This window comes from Hibiscus syriacus, unplaced genomic scaffold, assembly GCF_006381635.1.
Source record: "Hibiscus syriacus cultivar Baekdansim isolate YM2019G1 unplaced genomic scaffold, ASM638163v2 tig00002919_pilon, whole genome shotgun sequence".
Classification (NCBI taxonomy): Eukaryota; Viridiplantae; Streptophyta; class Magnoliopsida; order Malvales; family Malvaceae; genus Hibiscus; species Hibiscus syriacus.
This window is the reverse complement of record NW_024061957.1, coordinates 585,024-611,322: the sequence shown is the minus strand read 5'-3', so window position 1 is coordinate 611,322 and position 26,299 is coordinate 585,024. Positions and strand designations below refer to the sequence as shown.

Sequence of the window (26,299 nt, the reverse complement as noted above, 5' to 3'; positions counted from 1 at the left end):
ATGAATGTTAACTCTTATAACTATATTTAATAATTTATTATATACACTTTTTAAGGACCAACTTAAGAATTTAATATATATTAATATATATATAAAATAAGTTGATATAATGGAATGAGACATTAGTTCTCTTAACAAGATCAGGGGTTCAAATCTTAACGTTTGCATATACCAAATTGGGTTGGAGGGTCACTTTCATCTCTATAGTACTTGATCCGAATTAATTGATTAATAAATTAGATACCAACAATTACTCTCTCTCTCTATATATATACACTAAAAAATAAATAAAAACTGTAGATGATCTACGCGAGAAATATGAATAAATGTGATTCATAACGGCTACCCATTGCCCTCCACTTTCCCCCAAAAATCAAAAGCACGTCTTTGCCTCGCGCGTTGCAAAAAATAAATCGTAAAAAAAAGTATTACTTAAATAATTATAACATAAGATAAAAAATAAATAAATATTCGTTTAATCCGAGATATTAGCATAATCAGAAATTATATTTTTAAAATTATAAAATAACATTGTAATGTTGATTTTGTTATTTAAATTCATTGTATAATATAAAAATAATTCATTCATTCTTTTAGATTAATGTAGGCATTGGCTCAAGTGGTTAAGATCGAGAATTTGAGATATATCAATATATTGTTCAGTCAAAATTAAGGTATTCACCACTGAAGACACTAGCATTCTCTTGAAACATAATAACATATTTTAATATCTTGAGTATTAATATATACTAAATAACTTTACACTCGTAAGTAAATTTAATTTTAGGTCTATTAATACTACATTCACGATTTAAGTTGACGAAAATTTACAATTATTTGATAACTACAGTATGAAGAGAAAACATGAAATATAAAAGGACAATATAAAGATAAAATTACAGTACGAACAAAAAAAGTTCAAAAGCGGACAGGCTGCCATTGAAACCTATCAAAGTTTCAAGAGCTTCATTCAAAAAGAAGAAAATTAAGCTAAAAATCTGCGATTTGAAAGGCCACCGTATTAGCAAAGTTGCCATCTGAGTTTCTGCAATGCTTCTATATAAAGAATACCATTCACATGATTAATATTTGCCTTTTCTCACAAGCCAAAAACAAATGAAACCCCATTGTTATTATAATCAATACAAATAAGCACATCAGTTTCTTTGATTCAAGCACGCGTGTCAACAACCGCAGAGGGCGAATGTCTTTCTGAGTGAATAATTTTGAACCATTGAAAACGGTACTGATTTTGGTCTTCACCGTAATCTGGAAGTAGAGTTGACATTAGTTCTTCTGGTGAACGGCAACCAGGTGGATGTCCATGTCTTTCAACATTACAGAGCGTCCACAAGAATCACATGGAGCAGTCCTTGAGCCACAAATGCTCTCATGCTCAGACAGTCCTCTTAATCTGTCGCGCACATCCATGGCAGAGCTTCCAGCTTGAACCATGTCTCCACAAAATCGACATGTGATTAAGCGCAGGGGGCAATTCGAGGCTTGGTGTTGCACCTATCCATATAAAATGAAATTAAAGTTCCATAAAAGAGAGAAGAAATATGCAGCTGAAGTTTCCATTTCCAATCATTGGGTTCTTGTTTCAGTAACTATTAAGAGCTAAACAAAAGATCGCGATGCTCCTTTAACTACCTTAGGTGACGTGAATTTAGATATGCCACAACAAGGTGCCAGCCATTTGAAGTTCTATATCTAGAAAAGGAAAACCTTTCATTTTGCTAGAAAAATATCTAGAAAATGTTACTGCAGTAGCAGCACTAAACATCCAATATCCTATACGGTATTTACATCCTAATAGAACACCTAAAACTGTAATTTAAAATTAGGATTCATGCTTGTCTAATCCATCATCCACTAGTATAGAAAGGGCTAGTTGGTATACCATCTTTTACTTGAACTTCCACAGAATTACAGACCATATAAGTTCTGCAGTAACACATTCTTACAGAACCACAACAATCGTTAATTAACGTCATGAAATACATATAAAATAAAATGGTGCCAGTTTTTATGCCCTAGTTAATTCAAATAAAGTAAATCGAAATAAATTTGCTACAAAAGGAATGTGGCTTACCATGTCTTCCTTCTCAAAGACTACTCCACAAGGGCACCTAAGTGGTTCATGAAACACTTTCATGTGCTTTTCTATCTCTCCTGATTGAAAAGCTTGCCCACATTTATTGCAATGCACATGATTTTTGGCCTCTTCCATCCTAAGAACTATGCCACAACCAGCATGTGGACAAACAACATTATGTCTACTACAGTATGCTTCATGCAGCGCTATACTTCTACTGGGTATAAAATGCTTGCAATTTCGACACTCCACAGTATCCGCCTCCATTGAAGCTGAATGCATGGCTTGTTGTCCCGCCTTACGCTTGCTGTTCTCTTGAACATGCACCGATACCTGGTACTTGGTTGTTCCTTTGAATCCATAGACAGCAAGGCTGTAAGTACCAGTACCCAAGTTCCTATCTTTGGAAGTGAGGATCAAAGACTTTGAACCAACATCATGGGAAGACCATTCGTGTTGGTGCCGGTTTGGGAATATTAGGGGATGCCTGGATAAATAAAGATCAGTATCTCCACCATTTGTCTCTGCACCTATCTTTACCTCTATTTTGACATCATCAGAAACAATTTTTTCCCATGTATCATCATCAATAGAGAACTTATAATACATGTAATTTCCCTCCTCAACTGATCCAGTTTCTGATGTGCCAAACACAAGTGGTTTTAGGACATACTGATCTGTCCTCTCTGATTCAACACCAGGGTTGACAATATCCACCTCAATATCTGTTTCCAAGACAGATATGCTTGAAGAGGGTTTCAGCTCAAGAACACGTAAACGATATGTGAATTCCCCATATTTAACTGCAAGAACATCATCTCGAGAGAGGGTAGCATGCTGACGAAGGCTTGTTTCAAGGATCGCCTTGTGATTTGGTAAGTCAGAAAAGCCAATTCCATCAGGTTGAAGTTTAGCATATGTACCTTTCGGAAGTCGAACATAACGAACCTCAACCAAGGGAACCATTGGAGTGTCCACAGGGAACAAATTACTCCATACATGAGGCGGAATAGCAACTGAACCTTCATCTGCAGTGAATTCCAAAACACCTGAATGAGTGGTTCTACTGTTTTCCTTTTTTTCATCCTTAGTATTTGAAGAATCCTCTTGATGAACTAGCGACAACTGAAAGTACATCGGTCCCTTGTCAAATGCACCTTGATTAGACAATTCTGTGAAACAGGATGGTGGCAGTTTTATCTTATCTCCACTACCCTGAAAAGGTACTGCTTCTAAGATTTTGTAAAACACTATTCCTCTTCCCGCAAGTAAACTTTCTCCCATTTGTTGTTCAGCCTAATCAAGATAAAAAAAAAAATAGAAATGGCATTACTGAATATACCAAAAAATTTTATAATGCAAGATTATTCAACTCATTTTTAAAGCATCCACGCAAGCACTAAAAGATGTCATAATGTAAAATAATCCAACTCGTGTTTAAATCATTTATGCAAGCTCTCTATGCATACATTACATGAACTCAACCATCGTTTAATCATTATAAGAGTTCATAACCAAACCATGGTAGACTGAAATATACAAATAGAGTAGTCAAGTCAAAGTATGTTCAAGAATTAAAACTTAAAATCTTCCAAAAATGTCATAATCCAAATTAGAGTTCATGAAGATGATAAATATCCTTTCATGGTACAAAGAAGGCAGAACCCCAAGAATAAGGATAGGGGTTGCAAGTGCTAGAATTCAAACCCAGGCCTATAGAATGCCACCTATCAGGATTCAGGAGTGACTGCCCAAACCAATTGAGCTAAACCCTGGTTCTGGAATGATGAAGATTACCCCTTACTATTGTGTATGCCAACGTGTTACAGGCTTTTATTTTTCTCTCCAAAAACCAACACATATTCAGTTGCAATATTATTTCAAACCCAAGTTTCTAGCAATTTCAAGTAAAGAATCGCTTTCCGTATCCATTTTTTGATGCGGAACCACATAATAAATATGATCTCAATAAAGCTAAATATTGAATAATTCAATAACTTCTCCACATATCCATCTAATTGCCTAACAGCGACGATAGAAGTTAATTTCAACGACCTAAAAGAATTACTCAAAAATTAAATCGACGGATAAAATATATATTAAGAAAACCCAATAAAATGAATTGAGAACCGGAAAGCAAAGATCGGGGGCAATAGTAGCACCTTAAGCCGAGCTTCAATGGCATCCAGCCTTCTGGATCTTTGAGCAGCTTCAATGGCATCTCTTTGTTTCTTAGCCTCTTCTTTTGCTTTCCTCTCTCGCTCTAATTTCAACTTGGCCCTTTCCTTCCTCTCCCTCTGTTCTTTATCAAGCTTCTCTCTTGCTATCCTTAGCTCGAAATCCATAACTCTAAAAAAAATCCCCTTAATCTCTTCCGAGTTGGATCGTAAACTTTGAGATGAGTTTGCGTGCGGTTGGGATTTCTTTGTTTTTCCAAAGATTTGATTGAAATCTGTGATGTTTGATGAATTTATAAAGGGGTTGTAAAGTTGGAATTGGTTTTGGTCAAGATTTCAGGCGACAGGTAACGGGACCGTGAAACTGTTTGCTTTCTATCTGCAGTTCGAGAAAGGTCTGGGCCTTTCTAATGAATAAATGGACCGGATCTATACCCATCGAGCTTGAAATTTCCACATTTAATAATTAATTGTTTAAATTAATCCATATTTATAAACACTAAAAATTTATAAAACAGAATTAAGATGACAAAAGTGCTTCATTTAATTATTTTATTATTATTAAATTTATCAAAGGATATCTGTTATGATCCTCATTTGTTTGTGAAAAAAAATACCATCATTATAATAAATAATTATCTCCAACTTAAATAATTAATCAACTCAAATGAAATAAACTAACTTGATTAATATGAAAAATGATCGCATAAAATTAATTAGTTTGAATAAGATTTTATTATATTAATATCATGGATGAAAAACTTTAATTGAAAATGTAAATCTTGTAAAATCCATTTCGCAATTACTATAATTTAAATGATAAAAATTTATAGTTAATTAAAAATATACTTTAATTTTGACGAAATTAATTAAATATTCAAATGCTTTTATAATAACATTAATTAATTAAACATTGTAAATTTAAGCCATTGAATCTTGTGAAAATGAAGCAATTTAATTTATGGATGATAATGATAGAGTCATTATTTTCTTAAAATAGATTTTCTTCACAATTAAGACTTGTTTTTTTAAGTTTAATTTTCACAAGGTGTTTATCATGTATTTAAAAAGGCTGCCGAAAACAAGGTTCGAAATAATTAATTACGTGGCTCAGGCATTCCCAATGACTGAACAAAATAAGAAATGCTTATAGTTGAATTCGTACTAATGCTTATAAATTAAAATATACATATAATAATTTTGTATAACCATTGTAATATTTGTAGAAAAAATGATAAATTAAAATGCATTTATATACTTCAGTTACGAAATCAACTTAATAAAGAATATTATCAATGCTATATTTAACTGAAGAAACATTGTTAATCCAGATCCTATAATAACCCCAACGTTAGGTTCAGTTCCTCGCTAATATAAATGTTAGTTTACAAGACATCCATAATGTGAAGTGGTTACCATCACAAAGCATAAGAAAATTGACGCATTATGCCCTATAGTGCTGGTATGTACTATTAACATTTTAAAAACCAACCCTGGAAGGAAAGCAAATTAGGCAATGAATGTACAGCAGTCAGAAACATCAAAGTTTGGTTCCAAGGTTAACAAGTAGAAATAACCAGGAAAGACGTTAACAAACGTGGCACATGTTAGTCTAGTTTATTACAAACTTTCAGCAAAATGAAACGTCTCAGGCTATATTTAAACTTTCCCACTACAATTTGCTCGCACCATCTCACTTAATGGAAAGAATATAATATGCAAAAGTTGCACTCAGTGACTCTGTACTGCCATGAACTAAGTGTATAAAAGACAACACAATCCCACCTTGTCCGGACCCGAAATGATCAATACAATGAACTAAACTTGAAATGATCCAGAAAAAACTTAAAAACTGAAATTGACTAAACAGCACAATTTATAGGTCTGGTTAAAGGTATAAGGGCATGCATAGTAGGAAAAACAGAAGCAGGCTTAATCGCACGTCCCTTGTAAGGAAACCACATCTAAAATGTCTTATGAAACGATCTACTAGTGGTCTCTTTTCCTCAATATGCTTCTGACACTCGAGTGACTAAGTACGTAGTCAGGGTTCAGAAAGAGGCCATATTTTCCATAATCAGGGGCGAGTGACAGAATACTGATTCGTGTGTGACACAATATACCCAATCGTTTCTAACTTATATTATCATATATCAGGGAGATCATATCTTTGTAACATGTCTAAAAGGAAAATTCTGAATAAATTAGAAAAAAAGTATCAAGGCATCACTGGCTAAATAATTTGCAATCTACTCAACTATTAACTTTATTCTATCAATCATACAATCAAACTCCATCATTCCAATGCTATTATAATGTAAAACAAGCAACCAGAACAAGAAAACAACTTTGAGAAAGTTACTCAAAACAAGGAAAAATATTTACAAAACATAACAGAACTACTTTGTGCAAATTCTAAACACAGCAAATTTAGATACTAATGTTTATATAAAGATCAGAAAACCAACCGAATGTAACAAGAAACGCTTGCTCTTAAAACAAAATAAAATATCTGCAGCATTAATAAAAAAGGTAACAGACATATATAAATCCTTAGCAGTGCTTTTAAATAAAGACATTTTAACACATCAAAAAGATACCCAGAATGGGTTATAGGCAACAGATTTAGTCACCCTTTTTCCTAAAAGAGCATCCTTCGGTAAGTCTAGCTTTACCACCAGTTGGTTGGCATAGAACTGTCTGGCAATTACCACACACCACAACGGTTTGAGAGTGGCTAAATACAGTTGTTCTGCAAAAAAGAAAAAAGAAGAGAAAGTGTAAGCACCGAATTTAAGATGTGAAATACTGCTTAAAGCGGTAAATCTAAAACCCAAAAATCCTATGTAAACGTACATATTGAAGCAGCCTTGACATTTAACATCCTTTTGGAAGAGAGCAACAAAAACAAAACCAAAAAGTCAATTCACCATATAGAGTAAATCATTGATATGAAAATTACGAGAAAAAGGTTAGATATATTACCATAAAGAAGGAATTGGGAGACTGAACAAGACGCTTGAGCTTGTGCTTCTTCTTCTCAAGCTCGGCTGGTGGATTCAACAAATCAACATCGTTTTGGAGAACCTAAAATCATAACAAAATACAAACAAAATAAACAACCCATATCCATATGTTATTGGTTTAAACATAAGAAAAATTCAATGAATAAACTAGAAATGAATAGAAGATGTCTTAAATTAAGTAAACAATGAAAGAATGAATGAACGAGGGGAGATTTACCATGATTGCGAGTGGTGAGGGATGCGGCGCTAGGACTTTGAAATTGAAGCTGCGGAGTGAGAAGCTTTCAAGAGACGAAGCGCTCTGAAATGGATTTTAGGGTTTGGGTAGTTAGGCTCGGAGTGCTTTTATTTTTTTGTTAATTGCTCGAGGCAAACCCCAAACTATGTCTTAAAATTTAAATTAGTCCCTATATTTTAAAAAAATCTAATTAAATCTTTAAACTATCAATATAATTTCAATAAAGTCATTTTGTCAGTCTAGTCATTAATTTAGACACTAAATGTCAACTTAGATATATTACAAAACATATTTAAAATTTGTATATCAACTTAGTCATTTTGTCAGTCTAAATTAGACATATTTAATTTAGATATTAAATGTCAACTTAATTTTATGTAATAGCAAGATGGATATTTAAGCTCTTCTAGAACAAAATTTACATTGGGCTAAACTCTACAATCATTCTGCGGATTCCAACTTATTGAACTCCTCTTCATTGCCAGAGTTGATAACTTGGCAACCTCCATACCCCGGATGGATCAGTATTAATATTGACGCTGCTGACTCTTGTATTGCACAACATAGTTCTATAGGGGGTTGTACCAGAGATCATGAAGACCACCCCATTATGTCGTTTTCGAGGAATCTGAGCATATCCTCCGTCCTCAATGCCAAATTATGGAGTGTTTTCGAGGGTTTGTGCCTCGCTTGGGATATTGGTTTTGAACGCATCATTATTCAGAATGATAATGCGGATATGATGAAGTTTCTTTCTCCCCCTTCCAACAAGAGTACGTTTACCATTGTACGTGCAATAGCTGCTCTCTATGGAAAACTTGGGTCGATAGAATTCAAGCTTATCAGACGCGAAGGCAATATGGTTGCTGACTTTATGCCAAAAATAGATGGAAATTTAACCGAGAGCCGTTCGATTTTTACTGCTCCCCCCAGTTTGGACAGTCTCCTCCAAAGAGATCTATTCGGCCCACCCTATGTTCCTTTGAGTAGCTCCAATATGCAATGGTTTTTGTCTCCTTTTTATAATTAAAAAAAAATATTTGTGTATATCAAATTTAAAACATTATGCATCTAGATGTTTTAAAAAAGAATCCTAAATATTAACAATAGTGTCAGTTTTTAATACAATAAATCAAAATTATCCATAAAATATATTTAGATTTTGATTCAATAGTTTTTAATATGTTTCACATCAAACACGAATTAACATTTAATGCTCAAGTAATTTGTTTAACAAACATAATAATGTGTTTAAAATGATACTAATAGTTTTGGGGAGTCTTTTAAAATGTTTCAAAGTTTGGGATTAATTTATAATTTAGATATAATTTGGGGATGTTTAATGCAACTAACTCCTTTATTTTCTATTTTTTTAAAAAGGGTAAACTACCTGAATGATTACTCAACTCTTAGTACACTATACATTTTGGTCACCATAAAAATCCTTTTAATTTGGTCACGCAACTTTTAGGTGGTATGGAAATGCTTTTATTATATTATAATAATATATTTTTGATACAGTGGTATGAAAATGCAAATGTTCACATGAGATTAAATGTTCAAAAGCTTTTTATTAGATTCTTTTGCAGAAGTAAGATTCTATTTTATTAATCAGTAAAATAAAATCTGTACAGCAAAATTAATGGTGCATGATAGTTGCAGTAATATAAGATTTTCATGTCTGGGTAATATCTCGAGATGAAATATATCAGCTACAATACAATCTTCAATGAATTTTCCCTGCTGGATGATATTTCAAGACGAAATTGATAAGTTCGGAAGCCGATAGTCGAATAAGCATATTCGATTCGACTTGTAATTCATAGCTTGTAATCTAAACCAGATCCATATTTCCAAGCCTCAAGGTGTCTATTCCATTCATACTTCATCTTTGATGGCATACCATTTAACCATGACCTTGCAAAAATGCAAAGAACAAATTGGGATTCTAAGCAGATTTTGTATAAATGAAAAGCACGTAAGTGATTAGTTAAGAACGAAATGTTACCTTATAACAGGATCCATGTTGGTTGAGAGAAATGTATAATATCCTAGCATGAAAAAATGTCGAGACCAGTCGATAAGGACAGGAACATCAACCTGTACATGAACACACGTATTCGATCACGAGACTGCAGCAGATAGATTCACTAATGCACTTAAGCTTCTCAAGGATTTGTTAGCTTAGCTTCTGGCAATCCATGCAAATCCAAACAATAACAGAACAAGACCCTCTTTTGTTATTAATTTACCTGCTTCAATATAGATGGAAGAATTTGAGGTTTAGATAGCATTACAAGGCCTAATGTCTTGGCAAGAGGTCCAAACTGTATCACATCCTGTGTCACAGCATAGCCGGCAATGAAGAATCAACGGCTGAAATTCTAGATATACGAGCACCGGTGAACATTCGAAAGAAAAAGTAGGCGCTAACCTGAAGAAACGGTCTTAGCACGGGAACCCCGAGTCTCTAGAGAAGAGGAAGAAAAGTTCATTAGGCAATGACGTAACAAATATGAACATGAAGCAGGGTAGGTAATTGTTGGCTTTAAGCATTGGAAACAGTTTTCTTGCCTGCATACTCTTGAAGTTTATGTCAAGAAGCTCATTAATAAAATCCGGCGGAACATTAGACTGCAGCTTCGCAGACATCGCTCTTTGAAATAGCCACGAAGCACTCAAGTTAGGCTGCAGCAAACGGATTTAATTAGATTCCAAAAACCATAAGGGAAAGCCACTTAAACCTTATACAACCAAAAAGAAAGTTACTGACCATGTAAGGATTCAGCAGGGACAAACTGTACGAGTCGAGAAAATCTCCATCGATTGCTTCATAAATCCCTGCTCTTGAAAAAGTTAAACACATTTTTAAGCTGTCTTATATCTACAAAACCATATATGTTTCACTGAGTCGAAGAGATTAAAACAGCTTATTTTTCCCCTGAGGTTTTGGTTACCATGTACACTTTCCTTTCTGAAATAGTTAAAGATGCATGTTTTCCGATTCCCCCACCAACAACTCTACGGTGGTGCAGTTTTAAGGACAATGGACGAAAAAGGAAGAAAAAAGGAAACTGATCGAAGTCGACCGTCTGTAAGGAATTGTAAACTATGCATGAATCGGAGTTTATGCATTGTGATTTCATTTACAGTTACTCTTAAAAGTTTATCTCTTCCTGAAATGATTTTGTTAAATCCATGAGAATGTGTAATTAAGCACTAGCTATCAAAATTACCAAATAACAAGAAAAATACCATTTGATAATCTTCCGAGGTGCCTAGTCAAGCTCCCAAAACCACCAAAAGAGACGGGTGATTGTATGCCACTAGCATCACCAAACTGTAAAAAATAAATTCATGAAAAATGCATTCTATTTCAGATGAATCTATTGGAAGATTTCAAAGTTTATAGGAAAAAATAACCTGTAAAACACGATTAAATGCCGCTGGCAATGGACTGTCAAGTTGATCACATAAAACACTCAGCATATTTAACTCAAGCGAACATCAAGAAAATATTACATTGATTTGATATAAAAAGTAAAGACAACCGACGAGCTTGTTTTGAAAAAAATAAAACTGCTAAGGTTTACAGAGAGAATAGGACACAAAATCTTTTATCAAGTCGATAATCTATAACAATCCTCAAGTTTGATCAAACATGACATGATCATTATGTTAGAAAAGTTTAAAGAGAGTTTCTCAGGTTTTCACCATGAAAATATGACTGATATTGCTCAAAACTAGATAAGATAAAAGCATTTGTAACCCTATTAAAGTAGAATTGGCGATTAACGAAATCGTTACCTATCACGATATGTTGGGAAAATGCCATATATAACTCTCAGTGTCTCCAGATTATCCAAAGAAACTCCCTACACAAATATAAGTCATAAATTCAGGATAAAGTATTTGTATAAAGAGACAGATTCTATAGCAACCAGACCAACGCATGTTCTCTCTTGTTTTTTCCTTTTTCCCCTTATTGTTGTTATATGCTACTATGTCACTCAGACTAGGGTGTGAGTGTCGGACATGACTATTAAGAAACAGGTATGTTCATTTTTTTCGAGATTTCCATGAACATGAAGCGTCATTAGAAGATCATATCCACATACCCGTTTTTGGATATGTGATAGACATGGATGTTAGACACAAGAACTTCAAGAAAAATGATGATTTATAGCAACATAGGTTGACAAAACCAACACATGCATTTTTTTTTCAATTTAATTCAAGAGGTAGTTGATGCATTTAATAAAAAGTATGTCTAAAAGTAGCACCTTATGCCCTGCCCTGTTTAAGAACTCGTTAGCATTTGTCCAAGAGTAATTATTCTAGAATTACGCATCAATCAGTACTATGTTAGATGTAAAATTTTGGCTACTAGCAACTTTTAACCTGACAACTTAGCCGTGGAGCAATCGGCCGAGTTGATGGTGATGAGGGTAAATATATGTTAATATAGCCTTATAATATGTAGCTAGGTAGGAGATCAAGAATTTCACCGCAAGAAAAAGTGAATGAATCAACATGATCAAGATGCAGCAGAATGATGAAATAGAATTGACTGCAGATCAGTAAATGAACCTGATATTTTGGCATCAAATCCCAATAGTCTTCTAATAGTTCTTCTAGTTTTGGGGAACTCGGTTGAGGATCAACATAAGTAAACATGTAAGTAGTGCGATCTAAGGGACCAGACCCAGCTGGAAATGCCTATAAAATATGAAAATGTACATTTGTCAAAGGTTTAACATTTCCACTCAATGTTAATTCTACTGCAAAGAGCCAATTTACCTCCCAAAAGTATTGTACTTCTGCATTGCCAACTTTCTTCACCGATGAACTACTATATATGACATCACTTGTAGAGTTCTCCTTAAATCCGCGAGCACAGGAGCCAACGACAAGACAAACACCATCTGGTTTCCTCCCACTTCTAATCTGTAATTGGAAAACAGAACATCAATATACGGCATACATAGGCTTGAGCATATTCTACCAAAGGGACTTGATTTTCCCCTCATTCACTGGTAAGTTACCAATCCAAAAGTTTCGTAGAACAAAGTCATATGAACATATTTTTTGAATCTCAAAAGTACAACTATTAAATAAAAGCAAGCACATCCACTTGATTAATAAATGGATGTATCATGGCAAAATTAGTAATGTTGTGTTTAATTAATCCTCCAATTCCACATAGTAGGAGCATATTCAACACCTATATGAGATATACATGAACTATATATAAGAAAGGAAACCTAACCTGTTTCACCACAGGAGAAAAATTTCCCATGGCATCAATGACAAGACGAGATGAAAGAATGTTTCCTTCAGCAAGTTGCAAGACCTGTAAACAATAGGTGGCAACAAGTAATCGTCTTAGTTGTTTATTAACAGAGAAATCTAATCCAAGTTTGCAATTTATTAAATATCTCTCAAGGTTTTAGTAGTATTGTAGTGTTAATACAGAACTCTCATATGAAATAAGGACAATGTTTTATCAGGTGTGCATGAAGAGTCCCCTGCACGATATTCTGTTTTACAAATGGAAAGTTTTGACCTTTACTACAAATTTCGGGGATGTCATCCATCAAATTTAAGAAAGAAAACAGAATTAGTAGTTGACAAATGAGAGTATCGGTAATCTGCAATATTAACTAGACAACTTCGGAAATATCAGCGAACTCACAGCTGCATCATCATAAATGCTTATGTTGGACACACTGCAACCCTCGAAGATAACTCCACCAAGGGAAACAAAACGTTTCTTCACAATCTCTATAAGCTTTGCAGGCCTGGAATAATGGACAGAAAAAATTAGAGACCGTCGTTAAGAAGTTTTAATTTACAATGAGCAAAATATTTGTTAATAACTACAGTGACCTCGGTTAAGAAAAACTATTGAGTTAACAATTATTATCCAATAATGAAGCATATAGTTACCACAAAGGAAGCCTCCTAATACTGAAATATGGATGAAAATTTGAAAACTAAAATTTTGGTTTATACAAACTTCTGCCTTCACTATTAACCACTTCATAAAAGATTCCATCAATGTGTTGAATCTAGGAGGTTTCAATAAACTTTCTGATTTTCCATATTCAACAGATGTTTCTTTTCCGCTAAATTATAGCTTGCAAATTTGTAAAACCATTTTCTTATGAAATGTAACATAAATGAATAACAGACTTTCAGTTCAATAAGGAAAATAATGTAAAATAATAATATCAATAGCTTCACTGTGCTAATATGTCGAATAAAACTAATTCAGGATTTTTACTGAAAGTAGGAATTAAAGTTTTTTTTTTTAATCAGAAGTAACTGTACAGGCTTTAATTCCTAGAAATTTCGTTTAATGCAGGAAAGAAATCAAAAATAACATGGCCAGCGCATTTGAAGTATCTCTTTGTTTACTTGCTAGCCGCACAGTCATTTCTTTTCATATCGAAAACCAACTTTGGTGTTGAGAGAAGCTGTTAGCAGAATTTGTGTTTGTAACCTTTTATTAGTTGATATCACAATGATCATTTACATCATGGTACAAATATTAAACATATAAATAAGTGAAGTCCAGAAGAATAGATCTGATTTTTAAAATGCAGATTCAAAAGAGGAGAATTACTCACGAGACACCGAGGTTAAGAATGTCTTCTACCCAGATCTCGCCCTTATTCTCAAATCCGCATCTGTTCTGAGCAGTTAATGAAATGAAAGACAGCTTCTACAAATGAGCCTAACCCGAGAAACACTAATCAATTCATGAAGTTCAGGAACTTACAGGATTGAATGACACAGCAGTTGCTTCTTCAATATCATTTTCATTCAAAATGCTAGCTTCTACAAGTTCCATCAACTCTTTCCTTGAGATATTCCATTCTTGTTCCCTCTGAAATCAATAAGTTATTAACATCTCCTTCAAGCAAAGCATTTTGAAGCAGATTATTCTTGCTATAAAGATCTCTACATTGAATTCTATATAAAATAAACCTTACCCCTTTTAATATATTTCTTTCCACAATACTGACTTTAAGACCTTTGGCAATCAAAGAAGTAGCAATGAAGATTCCCAATGTACCCCCGCAAACTACCACATCACATTTATCCACTTGTTTTCCAGCAAGAACAGACTGGCTAAACACACCGGGAAAGCTTGAAACCACCTGCTGTGGTTCTTGCTGAACTGCAAAGACACGTGAAGGAGATTTTTTTTTACCACTTTTAAAGCACAACTTAACAGTTTAAACATTGCTGAACACAATGTGACATACCAGCCTGAGTAGAGCAAATGCTTGACCAAATTTTGTCCAACCTCTTCAAGGAATTATAGGAGTATGCACCCCCAGCACCACCAGCCTCACCACCAACTGAAATGCTTTCCATTATCCTCTGCAATATCGACCAATTTTCTTTTTTCAAACTCAATATTTGATCACGTATTGTTCACCCACATAACATTTTTCCCCTTCTATACAAACAAAACAACTATAAATCGTTTTAAGGGGTGGATTCAAGAGAGTAACAAACCATTTGCTATACTAAACATAATCATAGGGTTGGAAATAGTACTGCTGCAAAATATAATGTTAACACTGACTGCTGCAATATCGACCAATTTTCTTTTTTCAAACTCCATATTTGATCACGTATTGTTCACCCACATAACATTTTTCCCCTTCTATACAAACAAAACAACTATAAATCATTTTAAGGGGTGGATTCAAGAGAGTAACAAACCATTTGCTATACTAAACATAATCATAGGGTTGGAAATAGTACTGCTGCAAAATATAATGTTAACACTGACTGCTGCAATATCGACCAATTTTCTTTTTTCAAACTCCATATTTGATCACGTATTGTTCACCCACATAACATTTTTCCCCTTCTATACAAACAAAACAACTATAAATCATTTTAAGGGGTGGATTCAAGAGAGTAACAAACCATTTGCTATACTAAACATAATCATAGGGTTGGAAATAGTACTGCTGCAAAATATAATGTTAACACTGACTGAAAATAAATTTGGTAATAAAATAGAATTTTGACTGTGCCGTGAAAGAACCACTTTCTTAGAAGCAAAATTGTCATGATTCAAAATTTGTACATCCAAAAACTAAAGTGAAAACTGATGGAATTGTTCTTCTCAGAACTTCAAAGAAAAAGAGAAAAACTTGAAGGATATTTGATACAGAAGTTTATAGGAAGAAAATGTGTTTGGATGGATTTAAGTGAGCAGAGATGTTATTTATAACAGGTTGGGAGAATAAACTAAAAAGGGGCATAAAGCATCCCATTAATTTTGATTAATGAGTTTTCTTCAATCAACTTATTATTAACAATCAAATCAATCTTTGTAATGAGTCTAGACAACTGTTGAAAATCAACCGTCAAAACGCTTTCATAATTTTAATAATAAATACTGAAACGTTCAGGTACACAAATATCAGCGAAGATTTCTCTTTCAAGTTTAAAACTTTTAGAAAAATCATGTGAAGTTTTTCCAAAAATTATCTCTAGAAAGATTATAAATACATATCACGAATTGCGAACCAGACTAAGCGACGGAGCGTGTATGAGGAACAAGTTCATCAATAGTCAACAAGAGAGAAAGGAAGGATATATAAACCACCACACTTTCTTTACATATCCCAAGACATTGTGAACATTTCTAGCACAGCTTCTACAAAATATGCTTTTCAACTAGAAGTCCCTTTATTGAGGGAGTGTCATTTTCTAGGGAAACAACTAGAAAATCAAGTAGAAAAGTATAACGACCTGGGTTCTGGAGCGAACTGCTTGTGTTTGAGTACTCATGTAGATAGTTCCCCTTAGAGCTGTTTGCCTGTTTCTGTAAACCAATGGACGTTTCGATGGATACGGAGAGACCCCATTGAAGGGTCTCAGCGAGACCATCATCATTGTTCCAGAAAACATGTTGAAGAACTTCCAAAATCTCTACTTTTTTATTTATTTATTATCAAACCATTCAAAATGGAAAGGTTATGTGCAAGAGGAGAGGACACGTTCATGGTTGTCTTTTTCTGGTCTCGAAGGGTCCAAAAATTAAAAAGAAAGAAATGACCGAGAGAACCGGTTAGTAAGAGTGGTGGGTGACAGTTAAAAGGTCACCTCCAGGTGAGTTTAGAGATAAGTTACGTTTTCGTGGATAATCAGAGAAGCCCCTTAGCTGAAGCCTAAAAGGGGTTTTCGAAACAGCTTCACTCTGCTGTTTAGACATTTAGTCTTCGTCTTTGTCTTCGGCTCTACAAGTTTTACTTAACAAATACTTCAACAGGTAAACAAATTTAGCTTCTTTTCTTCTCTTCTTTTAGGTTGTCTTGTGATTTTGTTGTTCTATGTTTTTCTATTCCCTGTGTTTAGTGGCTAAGAAAATCTGGGAAAGTGAGGAGCCAAAAGACCTCTAAATAACCAGAAATAAATTTGAAGGAAACTGGAATTTGCTCGTGTTTTCATGCAATGCTGGCTCAAGAGATATTACTATAATCAAATCAACCAAAGAGATAAATCTTTGAAAACAATTTCCCTCCGTCTTTCAGTTAAATATCTGGGTTTTGTTAGCATGTTCAACGGCAATTTGGGATTAATTCATAATAGTTACCATTGACTATGCTTTAAATTTGCATCTAGGAATTTAAAGATGGCAAGTATGATATCTACTGCAAATCTTGGCTACCTCTCTTTCCAGAGAACCAACAGGTCCAACAACGGTGTTGGTATTGGAAATGGGGCAACTTCAGCTTGTGTAGTAAAAGCAACGAGAATGGAGAAACCATTAGAGGAGCTTTACAGTGTGAGGGTCGAAAGGAAAGTGTCAAAAGAGCGATTAACAGAGCTCGGGGTTTCGAGATGGTCGGTATGGAAGACAGGCAAGTGTAAATTGCCATGGGACTGGCAAGTTGATCAGCTTGTTTACATTGAGGAAGGGGAAGTAAGGGTCGTCCCCGAAGGTAGCGATCGGTTTATGCAATTCATTGCCGGGGACCTTGTTCGTTATCCCAAGTGGTTCGAAGCCGATCTTTACTTCAATGGTCCATACCAAGAGCGTTATAGTTTCCGAGCTTATGGAGATGATTAGTAATAGCTTTCAACACATGTTTGATGATTGTTCTGCATTTGTTCACTTAGACATAACAATTCGTGTTTGTCATGTTCGTGTATCGTGTTTAAGCAGTTATTAGAAAACCCGTAGTCTCTTGTATTGAATTCAGACCTTCGTCGTAATGGTTTTTCACTTAATTCTTTGAATTAGGAAATATCAATAGAAAACCAAGCTCCAAAAGAACAAATTTTTCGACCAATCATCACAAATAAATATGGTGGGATAGTAACAAATTACAGCAGCAGCTAAAACATGGCATGATCACACGAACATATCAAGATTTATATAAAACTAATTATTAAGATGATAAAATTATATTAAGAACATAAGAAGATAACAAGAATACATGGTTTACTGGATCCGTACAGTAAGCAAACAGAGGAAGAAAATATGTATCCTTGAATATAATAGTAAATCCAAAGAAACGTTTTTATAAACTATAACCCTTATGTCATAATACAGGAACTTGAAACTTAATCATGGAAGAGGAAGGGGGAAGAGGAAGATAAAAATATGAGTAAACCCAGCCAGAACATTTAAAAAGAAGAAGAAACATTGATATCCAGGGAATCCCACCATTTGCCATTCAGAAGAGGTCGGAAACTTGCTGTTAAAAACAAAAGCGACATCAACCAATTCCCATGGTGCTGTACCATTTCGGCTGCTCCCTGGACTGGAGGATCATTTCACTATTATGATGGATTGAATGATTTCTTACAAATTGCATTTGTTGCATCTCTCATCGACCTGTCGTTGCCTTTGGAGTTGGGCTCGTGTCGATGACAATGGAAGAGATGGATCTTGAAACCAGTACAGCCTCGTTGCTAACAGCTTTAGATGCAGCCACATCTTCCAACCGCTTCCAGATTAGTTCTCGCTTCTCCTGCATATCTTTTCCCTTCGCTTCATCTTCTTGGAATCTGGCCAAACATTCATCAAAGAGGGCTTGATCAGCATCCAAGAATATCTTCCGCACATTCAATGTGAGGCTCTGAACCACCGTATTCCAATGGTGACGCATGTTTCTCTCCAATGCTGGGAAGATTATAGGGAGTATTACTGTGCGGTTCTGAGTGATGAGATTTCTTATGTGATCATTGTTCCACAAGAACAATGCACGTTCAGCTACCTGCCAAGATAACATGTTATAACAAATTAAAATACTCAAACCAGCATTATAGACCAAAATTCACCGGCGTAGAACATTCCTTTTAAGCAAGGATGAGCATTCATGGCAGTCAGTTCAGACTAACATTTGAATGTGTTCAATTCATTTAAGGCTATTAGAATAGGATCAACCTTCTAGAACAAAGAATATACAACTCATTAGCAAAATAACCATCAGCCTCTCAACTCAAATATAATAAACTATTGGTTGAAAACTTATGGTCAAATTGTATAGAAGGTTTGAATGGATTTATTCTCTTTACTATAATTTTATTATCTCTAATCTCAATACTTTTTGAAATGTGTTCTCATTTTGAGGGTAACGTCTATCCGTTCATTCCGTCAATAATTTATGGTGGCTTGTTTTTCAAAAAAAACATTTTGAGAGTAACCTTTTGAAATGTGTAATAAATCTTGTTGTCATGTTGGAGGGGAGCATATTTTCCAATAAGATGTGCAAAAAACTCCAACAGCAACATTTGGGGAAGAAAATACAATAAAAGGCCGCAAGCAATGAAAAACAATATATTGCTATAATGATCAAGTATGGTGTAAATTAGTCATAGAAGAAGGCAAAACGCTATAACAGAATCTGACAAGGAAAAGCATAAGAACCTGAAAATGCAAGCTGTTGAGGCACCCACCGATCTGACGGAAAAGGGGAACCATACATCGTTGGAATTCTGCTGCCTGAGTAGCTTCAAGAACTTCTTCCAACTCTCCAAGGAACATTACCTCCTTCGAGCTATTAGTTACAGGCCAATACTTTAGAAGGCCTCGGATGACGGTATCAGCCAGCTTGAAGTCTTTCTCAACAAACTGAGTAATGCAATAAGAAAGTTGCTGATGATACATTGAAACACACTTGGGCTTGTGAAGAGGAATCAAAACGCGGACCAAGAAGAGCTTGTGCTCTTCCTTCAAAGGCAAAGCAAACCCATTGATTATACTCCCCAAGATTTCAAGTAATTCAGCAATACCGTTGTGTTTCTCTGTCTCAAAAATAAACCTGTAGAAGATATTGTTGATGGCTTTTCTAATGAATGGCCGATGGACCATGAACTTCCCATAAATCCGATGTAGAATTGTCTTTAGGTACTCCCTCTCTCTTTGATCATCCGAATCAAATAAATCCAACAATTTCAACACGAATGGATGATCAATATATCTCTTAGCAAGCTTAGCATCAGTTTCCGGTGAGACAATAAATCTAAGTAAAAGTTCATAGACAATCTGAAGATGAGGCCAAGCAGGATCCATGGCTGGCTCTTCATCTTCAGCGTCATACATTTCTAGAATCTTGCTATCATGATTCGGAGATGGAAATGTTCGAAATAGATTAGCAGACACCATTCTTGTAATCTCTTGCATTGCAACCTCATTGAACTTGGTTGAAACAGACAACACATAATCAACAAGCTCCAACAACGTCTGCCGCTTTATGTCTTTTTCTTTGAGGTTTTTAGATGGATCACTAAAATCGAAAACCACATAGCACATGCCCAACTTCCTAAGGAAAAGATTCTGCTTTTCTGAATTTGGGACATCCCGGAAACTAGGCAACGCCTCATAAACCCCTGAAGCTAATACAGGACCAGCTTGGATTGCAAGAGGGGCTGTTTTCTTCCCATAATTCGATTTATTCGAACTGGATGAATGTGAATTAAGAGGGCCATTGTTCGATCGCGATGAACTGGAGGATTTAGAAGAAACCGAACCGGGCTTGGAGTTGTTCAAAGAATTGGGACCTGGAGAAGAATTCAAAGAGGAATTACCATGGACTCCTCCATCACCATTTGAATCATTATGGGATGATTTCGATGGTTTCCGAGGTAGCTTTCCGAATATCTGCTTGATCATATCTAAAAAAGCCCTAACCCTAAATCCACAATTATCTAAGGTTCCAAAATGAAAGGCTACAGATAACAAACATTTCTTTTATACATCATTTACATATTCAAGCATCGGACAGTAAATATTGGAAATTAAAGAAAACAGTGCAATAATATGTACAAAAAAGAAGATCTATCCAGAATCTAATGCCTTTAATATTGCAACTTTCTAGATTAAAACTAAGGCTACAGAAAAAGACGAACGGGTTTTTCCCAACTTGCAGTTGATGAAAAAATTGAATAGATCCAAAAAGCACAAGAAACGAGCTAAAAGGGGAAGAAAAAAGGAATAAGAGAAAACTAAGCCCCTAAAATGATCTATATAATCATATAAACCCTAGAAACAAATTCGATTCATGAGACTAAGAAAAGTAAATACTACAAGGCAACAAATAGAAGAGAGGAAAAAAGGAATTAGAGAATGCCTAGCAAACCAAAAAAAACTATAAAAACGGTAGCGAAATTAAGATCTTTCCCTCTGCTCTATCTAAATGGGATTTTAGTTTTCTGTTTGGATGGAAGGAAAATAGAAACATAAAAAATCACGGGAAATTGAGGTTTTCGGACGGGCATATGAGGGCAGAAAGACACTTTCAAGACAAAAAAGTGATATTACAATAATGGCCTTGGTTTTATTTAAGCTAGACCGGTGATGCTGATTCAAATGCACCTATTCTAGAGGCGATAATGGATCCGATTAGATTTTTCCGTATTTTGAAATTTTGAAAATCATTTTCTGAAAATAAATTACTATTTATTCATATTTTTAAAATTAATATTTTAAAACATTATCTTAATTTCCATTTGCATGAAAAATGGACAAGAAGTTACTACCTTTTAATTTAATTTATGTTTTTTATTTTTATTTTTAAATTTAATACCATGTTCGAGTTAATATAAAATTTTACTTTACAAAAACTATCCATTTTAATCTTAAATTTTATAATTCATAATTAAATTTTAAAACAATATATTGTTAATTTGAGCGGTGAAACTAAAACCACCACTGGGGTTTGTCGGTAAAACATTGTTTTGCGTTTTGCACTGAAATTCAAAGGAGGCGTCAATATTTTATGTTATGTTATTACACGTTTATACCAAAACAATGCATTGACAAATTCATATCACAATTTACTTGTTTTTTCATTATAAATATGCCCCCCAAACCAATTCTACCCCAACCCACCACGCAACTCGCCGCCTCCACCTTTAAAAAATTATCATGTGGCTGGAAATTTCAGGTTTTAATAAAATACATTATATTTTATATATCTCATTAAAACTAGTCAATACTCAATACCATATCAATATATATAACATTGTTAGTTCGGTTTAACCAACTACACTAATTTCTGTTTATTTTAATTCAGTTAGTTCGGTTTAACCAAAGAACAGAGAAGATTTCCCCAATTCTCGAGTCCATGCAGCCATCGTTAAAGGTTCGAAGCTTATATTAACATTTAGCAGAGACTGCACTCGCAAGTCCAACCACACATACAAACATGAGAGAAAGTGGCAAATTATGAAAGATGAGCCTTTTTTAAGGGAGGGGTGCAAGCACAGCAACTTCTCTGCACTGTACAATTCCACCAAGCTAACAAAAACAATCTCCAAGCTAGTGTGCAAGAAAATTGGTACCTCCTCGTTTTCGCATTTACCACAACGGGTTATCTCCTCCGACGTTTTGGTTCCACCTAGCCAAAAGAATGAAATACAAGATCAAATGCTTGGCAGTATTTACATTGCTAAGACGAATGGGGAAAGAGAGAATAGTTTGTCGATATGTTAGACGGCGGTGTTAGAATCAAACTTACAACCAAAATGTCAAAGGATCAAAGTAGTTGATCTATTGTAATAATTAAATCAGAATAAAACAATTGCTAACTAGTTGGATTTCCTCATGAAGAAACCAGATCTCGGGAATATACACCACATGCCGTGACAGAGCAAATGGTAATCAAAACCTTCCCAAGCATACATGTAACTACGAGTCACCAGCAAAACTCGAATGTGCTTTACCTTTGCAACCAAAATGCACTCCGTTCGGTATCTACGAAATCAGGGATCACACTACCATCCATAATACCAAAAGTCCAATTCAAATATTGCTACTTCAAAATTGATTTGCATATTTTTATTGTTTCGTAGTGGAGGCTAATACATACATATATAAGATAAATGTTATCTTTTGTACTTTTTGAAAATGAATGTATCTCTAGCGTTTCTGAGGAGGCCTTATGAATATATTCTCACAATTTAAAAGGCATATCCTCAACTGCAAACTGCAAGCAAGGAATGATTGATTACAGTTGTGTTGCAGGAGAAAAACTTGGAGCTAACGGCTGCCGAAAACTAAACAGAGTAAAATAAGAAAACAAGACATATTTATGTATACACGCTGAACATACTGCTCGAACCTTTACCTCAAGAGATGGCGATACTGGGAATGTATTCAAAGATCTTTTGGCATCAACCTCTGAAGTACAATCAGAACATAAAAATTGATCCAATCTTTTTGCTTCGTCAATGGTCATATCCATGCAGGAAGGATGAAACCTAAAAACACATCTTTAATTAGGAAAATATGATAACCCAATTTCATGTAAATCAGGAATATATATACACATATGCGCACACGAACACACACAGTACAATGGAATCACAGGCAAGGAACTGAAAGGAAAATACTAAACATTCTAGCGGAACTTGAAAACATGTCTTGGGACCAAAACTGTTTTTCATTTCCAGCAAAAATATTTGGCAAATAACTCATGCAAAGTCCCTTGAAGTCAACATTGAACCACTGATAATTAGAAAGTTTATACCAAAATCTACTTATCGACTAGCCAGTAGTACTTCCAGTCCATATGTGCCCACAAGTAATTAGAAGTACAACTCAATGCTGAGATATTGGCAGTCTGGCAGACCAAAACTAATGTAATGTAAAATAAAAGGTAGGCAGCATACGTTTAAAAGGTTGAATACATGACACACCTAATGGCACACCAAACAGCACGTTACATTTGGTAACATTACAAAATTCAAACTCATTAAGTTCTTATTAAATACGTCTACTTTCTTTGTCTACGACCAAGAAGAAAGATAACTACATTGCACTTTTCATTGTAGTTTTAGCTTTTGCAATATTGGATAACCTAAAAAGTTAATCGGCAAATAATATAGGGCTAAACAGTCAGAAGTAACATTATTTTGCAATGCAAACCCTGTAATTTGTTCACTTAAGGTAATTCAATAATGTAGTGAAAACGAAAGTTTTCAGGAGATCAAGGCACCAACACTACAATGGTTCATGTGAAAATCTCTACACTCCACTACCGGCTGACATTACCAGAAGCTAAATCCTCAATTGCAACAACTATTTTTCCATAAAATATCAATCAACTAAAACCTTATTTGATTCATTAGTTATGAACTTTTATCAAACTTTAAATCATAAAACTACGACCATTTACATGGTGAATTAGGTAAGGTGAAGACCAAAAGAACCTAGAATATTAACATGGAAATGAACCATGCTGAAAAAAACAGAGTTGATCTAGCTCATACTTTTCTGTGTCTTAATGAATCTACCATTACAGCTCACTAGAATGCCTTAAATTAACTGATTTCAGTCAAAACAAAATTACAGCAATATAGGAAGTAGATTTTTGTCGATACTATACCAGATAAAATAGGATCCATAAAAGTCATTGTAAAGTAACTTCAGAAAGTAATGAAATTATTTCCACAATCATTATCAGGTAAATGAACACTATCACAGTATTCAATAATGGAAAATCATTCATCATCCTATGTTCCATGACCAATGCAATTAGAAATCAAAAGTATTTACCATGACAAAATACACATAAATATCCTTTAGCTTCAAGAGCTTTCAGTCGGTTATTCAAAAATATTGCCAAAGAAACCCAAACTTGTTAACCAAAACAAGCTAGTACAACCAAACTCAATAATGGCCAATGGAAAAGCATTCATCAATGAATGTTCCGTGCATAGTGGAACAAGTAATTAAAATATTTGCCATGGAACAAAACAAAAAATAAGCTCTTGAAGCAAAATTAAAAAACCACTAAAAACTTGTTAAATAACTTGGGCAAAATTAAATAACTAGAGCCATCAAATATTCAAAAAAGGGTACTGAAAAAACCAAGATTGTTAATAACTTGGAGAGACTTCAAATTAAAACTTGAGCAAAATTAAATACAACATTAATTTGAAACTTTTTCAGCAGATAAATCATTACAAAAACCACTAAAAACTAATGGATTCAATCTACAGTTCTTCTACACACAAACGTGATTACATGGGCAATGAGTTTACCAATCCTTGCATCCCTCGCATTGCACCATGAGGTCATCCGGGTTATATGGCATCTCACACTTGCAATACCTTCAAAATAGAAACGAAGGAGAATTAATGAACGAACTCTAAAACGATACAAGACAATGGGGAAAAGTACACTGAACTCAACCCAAAAACACAAGAAAAATCTAAACTCACACTGCCACCCGATCGGGAGTGAAGCCGCCGGTGGCAGCCTTATATTCGAACCTACAAAAGTAATCTTCGGCACCAACGTTCTCAAGTTTTGTATAGTTTTTGAAAGTGTGTACCACACACTTCCCTTCAATGGTGTGTGCACTTTGCACATCATAATGGTCTGATAAAAATAGCTCCTTGGCTCCATGGAATTGTCTTCTCCCTCCAATTGATTCCTCTGGCCTATAGTACCATCGAACTCGAAACTTCACATTGTTCCGATGATCGGAGTCAATCTTCTCCACACGAGCCACATACGGTGGCTTATCGGAGTCCAATGGTCTCATCAGCACACAATCACCAGCTGCAAAACAAACCAACTATCAAAAGCCAAAAACATTTATTGGTTTGAAATATAAAGACCTATAAGAAAATGAAATTCGGGTTCTCTTTGAAATGTAAAAAGAAAAACAAAAGAGATGGGTTTAGAGAGAAACATACGACGGACAACTTTGTTGGTGCCTTTGATAGTGTAGGAATCAAGGTCCTTCTTGCCAGGTTTGGTCTTGGCCATTAAAAGGGTTCTTTTTTTGTGAACAAGGAATGTGAATTGAAATGCGAGGAAGATAAGATTTTTGGAGGCTAATTTTGTAATGAAATGGAGTAATGAAGGGAGAATTGAAGGGATGAAAGTGAAGGAATCAAACGATAGGGGAAAGTAGACAAAGAAACAAACCCTAACAACTGGGAGATAGAAAGGACTGTTGAAAGAGAAGATCCAGGCGGGGTCGGGAAAAATAGACAAACTAGTCATTAATTCTTTTTTGTTGCGACGTACGGATATGAACAAGAAGACACGTCAGCACCACCATACTCGCGTCGCGTTCACGCTCAAGCTCAAGCATGTTTACCGAGTAATAATCTTTTTAAGATCAAGTATGTAATTAAAATTTCAAAAACAAAAACATGCAATAATAATCCTACTCCTTTAAAAGTAATAATTTAACCCAAGTGTAAAGAACTAGTTCGTGAGTGAAAATATGGTTCTTCAAATGAATTATTAGATCGATAA

General features: G+C 34.7%; 6 protein-coding genes across 8 annotated transcripts; 1 reads left to right on the top strand and 5 right to left on the bottom strand.

Moving 5' to 3' along the window:
• Window positions 1-1,213: 1,213 nt before the first annotated feature.
• Window positions 1,214-4,625, bottom strand: LOC120164533. The gene is made up of 3 exons (XM_039174239.1): window positions 4,261-4,625; window positions 2,096-3,394; window positions 1,214-1,515 (listed from the first exon to the last, which is right to left on the bottom strand). Exons 1-3 carry the CDS (start codon window positions 4,441-4,443, stop codon window positions 1,288-1,290), a joined length of 1,710 nt encoding a protein of 569 aa, XP_039030170.1. The 5' UTR covers window positions 4,444-4,625; the 3' UTR covers window positions 1,214-1,287.
• Window positions 4,626-6,819: 2,194 nt separating this feature from the next.
• Window positions 6,820-7,627, bottom strand: LOC120162997 (40S ribosomal protein S27-2). The gene is made up of 4 exons (XM_039173036.1): window positions 7,519-7,627; window positions 7,261-7,362; window positions 7,132-7,160; window positions 6,820-7,027 (listed from the first exon to the last, which is right to left on the bottom strand). Exons 1-4 carry the CDS (start codon window positions 7,519-7,521, stop codon window positions 6,901-6,903), a joined length of 261 nt encoding a protein of 86 aa, XP_039028967.1. The 5' UTR covers window positions 7,522-7,627; the 3' UTR covers window positions 6,820-6,900.
• Window positions 7,628-9,205: 1,578 nt separating this feature from the next.
• On the bottom strand, window positions 9,206-16,571 carry LOC120164494. 2 transcript variants are annotated; one of them, XM_039174207.1, is made up of 18 exons: window positions 16,324-16,571; window positions 14,814-14,931; window positions 14,538-14,725; window positions 14,324-14,431; window positions 14,172-14,236; window positions 13,235-13,340; window positions 12,809-12,892; window positions 12,340-12,486; window positions 12,130-12,258; window positions 11,347-11,414; window positions 10,971-10,996; window positions 10,795-10,887; window positions 10,313-10,380; window positions 10,114-10,227; window positions 9,974-10,009; window positions 9,792-9,878; window positions 9,548-9,639; window positions 9,206-9,456 (listed from the first exon to the last, which is right to left on the bottom strand). In XM_039174207.1, the coding sequence occupies exons 1-18, from the start codon at window positions 16,480-16,482 to the stop codon at window positions 9,360-9,362; spliced, it is 1,785 nt and encodes a 594-aa protein (XP_039030138.1). In that variant the 5' UTR covers window positions 16,483-16,571; the 3' UTR covers window positions 9,206-9,359. The 2 variants fall into 2 exon arrangements, with proteins under 2 accessions (XP_039030138.1, XP_039030131.1); XM_039174200.1 differs by having other exon boundaries at window positions 9,208-9,456; window positions 10,795-10,879; window positions 10,963-10,996; window positions 16,324-16,569.
• Window positions 16,572-16,726: 155 nt separating this feature from the next.
• Window positions 16,727-17,752, top strand: LOC120164516. Of its 2 annotated transcripts, none has more exons than XM_039174228.1 (2): window positions 16,727-16,843; window positions 17,197-17,752. In XM_039174228.1, the coding sequence occupies exon 2, from the start codon at window positions 17,207-17,209 to the stop codon at window positions 17,642-17,644; it is 438 nt and encodes a 145-aa protein (XP_039030159.1). In that variant the 5' UTR covers window positions 16,727-16,843; window positions 17,197-17,206; the 3' UTR covers window positions 17,645-17,752. The 2 variants fall into 2 exon arrangements, with proteins under 2 accessions (XP_039030159.1, XP_039030164.1); XM_039174233.1 differs by having other exon boundaries at window positions 16,728-16,847; window positions 17,201-17,752.
• Window positions 17,753-18,073: 321 nt separating this feature from the next.
• LOC120164508 (serine/threonine protein phosphatase 2A 59 kDa regulatory subunit B' gamma isoform-like) lies at window positions 18,074-20,846 on the bottom strand. Its single transcript, XM_039174218.1, has 2 exons — window positions 19,451-20,846; window positions 18,074-18,797 (listed from the first exon to the last, which is right to left on the bottom strand). Exons 1-2 carry the CDS (start codon window positions 20,693-20,695, stop codon window positions 18,408-18,410), a joined length of 1,635 nt encoding a protein of 544 aa, XP_039030149.1. The 5' UTR covers window positions 20,696-20,846; the 3' UTR covers window positions 18,074-18,407.
• Window positions 20,847-22,080: 1,234 nt separating this feature from the next.
• Window positions 22,081-26,145, bottom strand: LOC120162987 (chromatin remodeling protein EBS-like). The gene is made up of 5 exons (XM_039173026.1): window positions 25,729-26,145; window positions 25,249-25,591; window positions 25,069-25,137; window positions 23,151-23,283; window positions 22,081-22,421 (listed from the first exon to the last, which is right to left on the bottom strand). The coding sequence occupies exons 1-5, from the start codon at window positions 26,039-26,041 to the stop codon at window positions 22,395-22,397; spliced, it is 885 nt and encodes a 294-aa protein (XP_039028957.1). The 5' UTR covers window positions 26,042-26,145; the 3' UTR covers window positions 22,081-22,394.
• Window positions 26,146-26,299: the final 154 nt, after the last annotated feature.

Excerpts from the sequence above, each read along its gene's own strand:
- LOC120164494 (XM_039174207.1), bottom strand. The coding sequence starts at position 16,482 with ATGTTTTCTGGAACAATGATGATGGTCTCGCTGAGACCCTTCAATGGG. Across the intron at positions 14,237-14,323 it reads CTGCTGTGTCATTCAATCCT|AACAGATGCGGATTTGAGAA; the intron begins GTAAGTTCCTGA and ends TTAACTGCTCAG. Across the intron at positions 9,457-9,547 it reads AACATGGATCCTGTTATAAG|GTCATGGTTAAATGGTATGC; the intron begins GTAACATTTCGT and ends CATTTTTGCAAG.
- LOC120164516 (XM_039174228.1), top strand. The coding sequence starts at position 17,207 with ATGGCAAGTATGATATCTACTGCAAATCTTGGCTACCTCTCTTTCCAG.
- LOC120162987 (XM_039173026.1), bottom strand. The coding sequence starts at position 26,041 with ATGACTAGTTTGTCTATTTTTCCCGACCCCGCCTGGATCTTCTCTTTC. Across the intron at positions 25,592-25,728 it reads CACCAACAAAGTTGTCCGTC|CTGGTGATTGTGTGCTGATG; the intron begins GTATGTTTCTCT and ends TTTGTTTTGCAG. Across the intron at positions 22,422-23,150 it reads CAGTATCGCCATCTCTTGAG|GTGGAACCAAAACGTCGGAG; the intron begins GTAAAGGTTCGA and ends TCTTTTGGCTAG.
- LOC120162997 (XM_039173036.1), bottom strand. Across the intron at positions 7,161-7,260 it reads CTCCCAATTCCTTCTTTATG|GATGTTAAATGTCAAGGCTG; the intron begins GTAATATATCTA and ends CTCTTCCAAAAG. Across the intron at positions 7,028-7,131 it reads TGTCAAGGCTGCTTCAATAT|AACAACTGTATTTAGCCACT; the intron begins GTACGTTTACAT and ends TCTTTTTTGCAG.
- LOC120164508 (XM_039174218.1), bottom strand. The coding sequence starts at position 20,695 with ATGATCAAGCAGATATTCGGAAAGCTACCTCGGAAACCATCGAAATCA. Across the intron at positions 18,798-19,450 it reads TCAACAGCTTGCATTTTCAG|GTAGCTGAACGTGCATTGTT; the intron begins GTTCTTATGCTT and ends TTATCTTGGCAG.
- LOC120164533 (XM_039174239.1), bottom strand. The coding sequence starts at position 4,443 with ATGGATTTCGAGCTAAGGATAGCAAGAGAGAAGCTTGATAAAGAACAG. Across the intron at positions 3,395-4,260 it reads CCATTGAAGCTCGGCTTAAG|GCTGAACAACAAATGGGAGA; the intron begins GTGCTACTATTG and ends TATCTTGATTAG. Across the intron at positions 1,516-2,095 it reads TCTTTGAGAAGGAAGACATG|GTGCAACACCAAGCCTCGAA; the intron begins GTAAGCCACATT and ends TTATATGGATAG.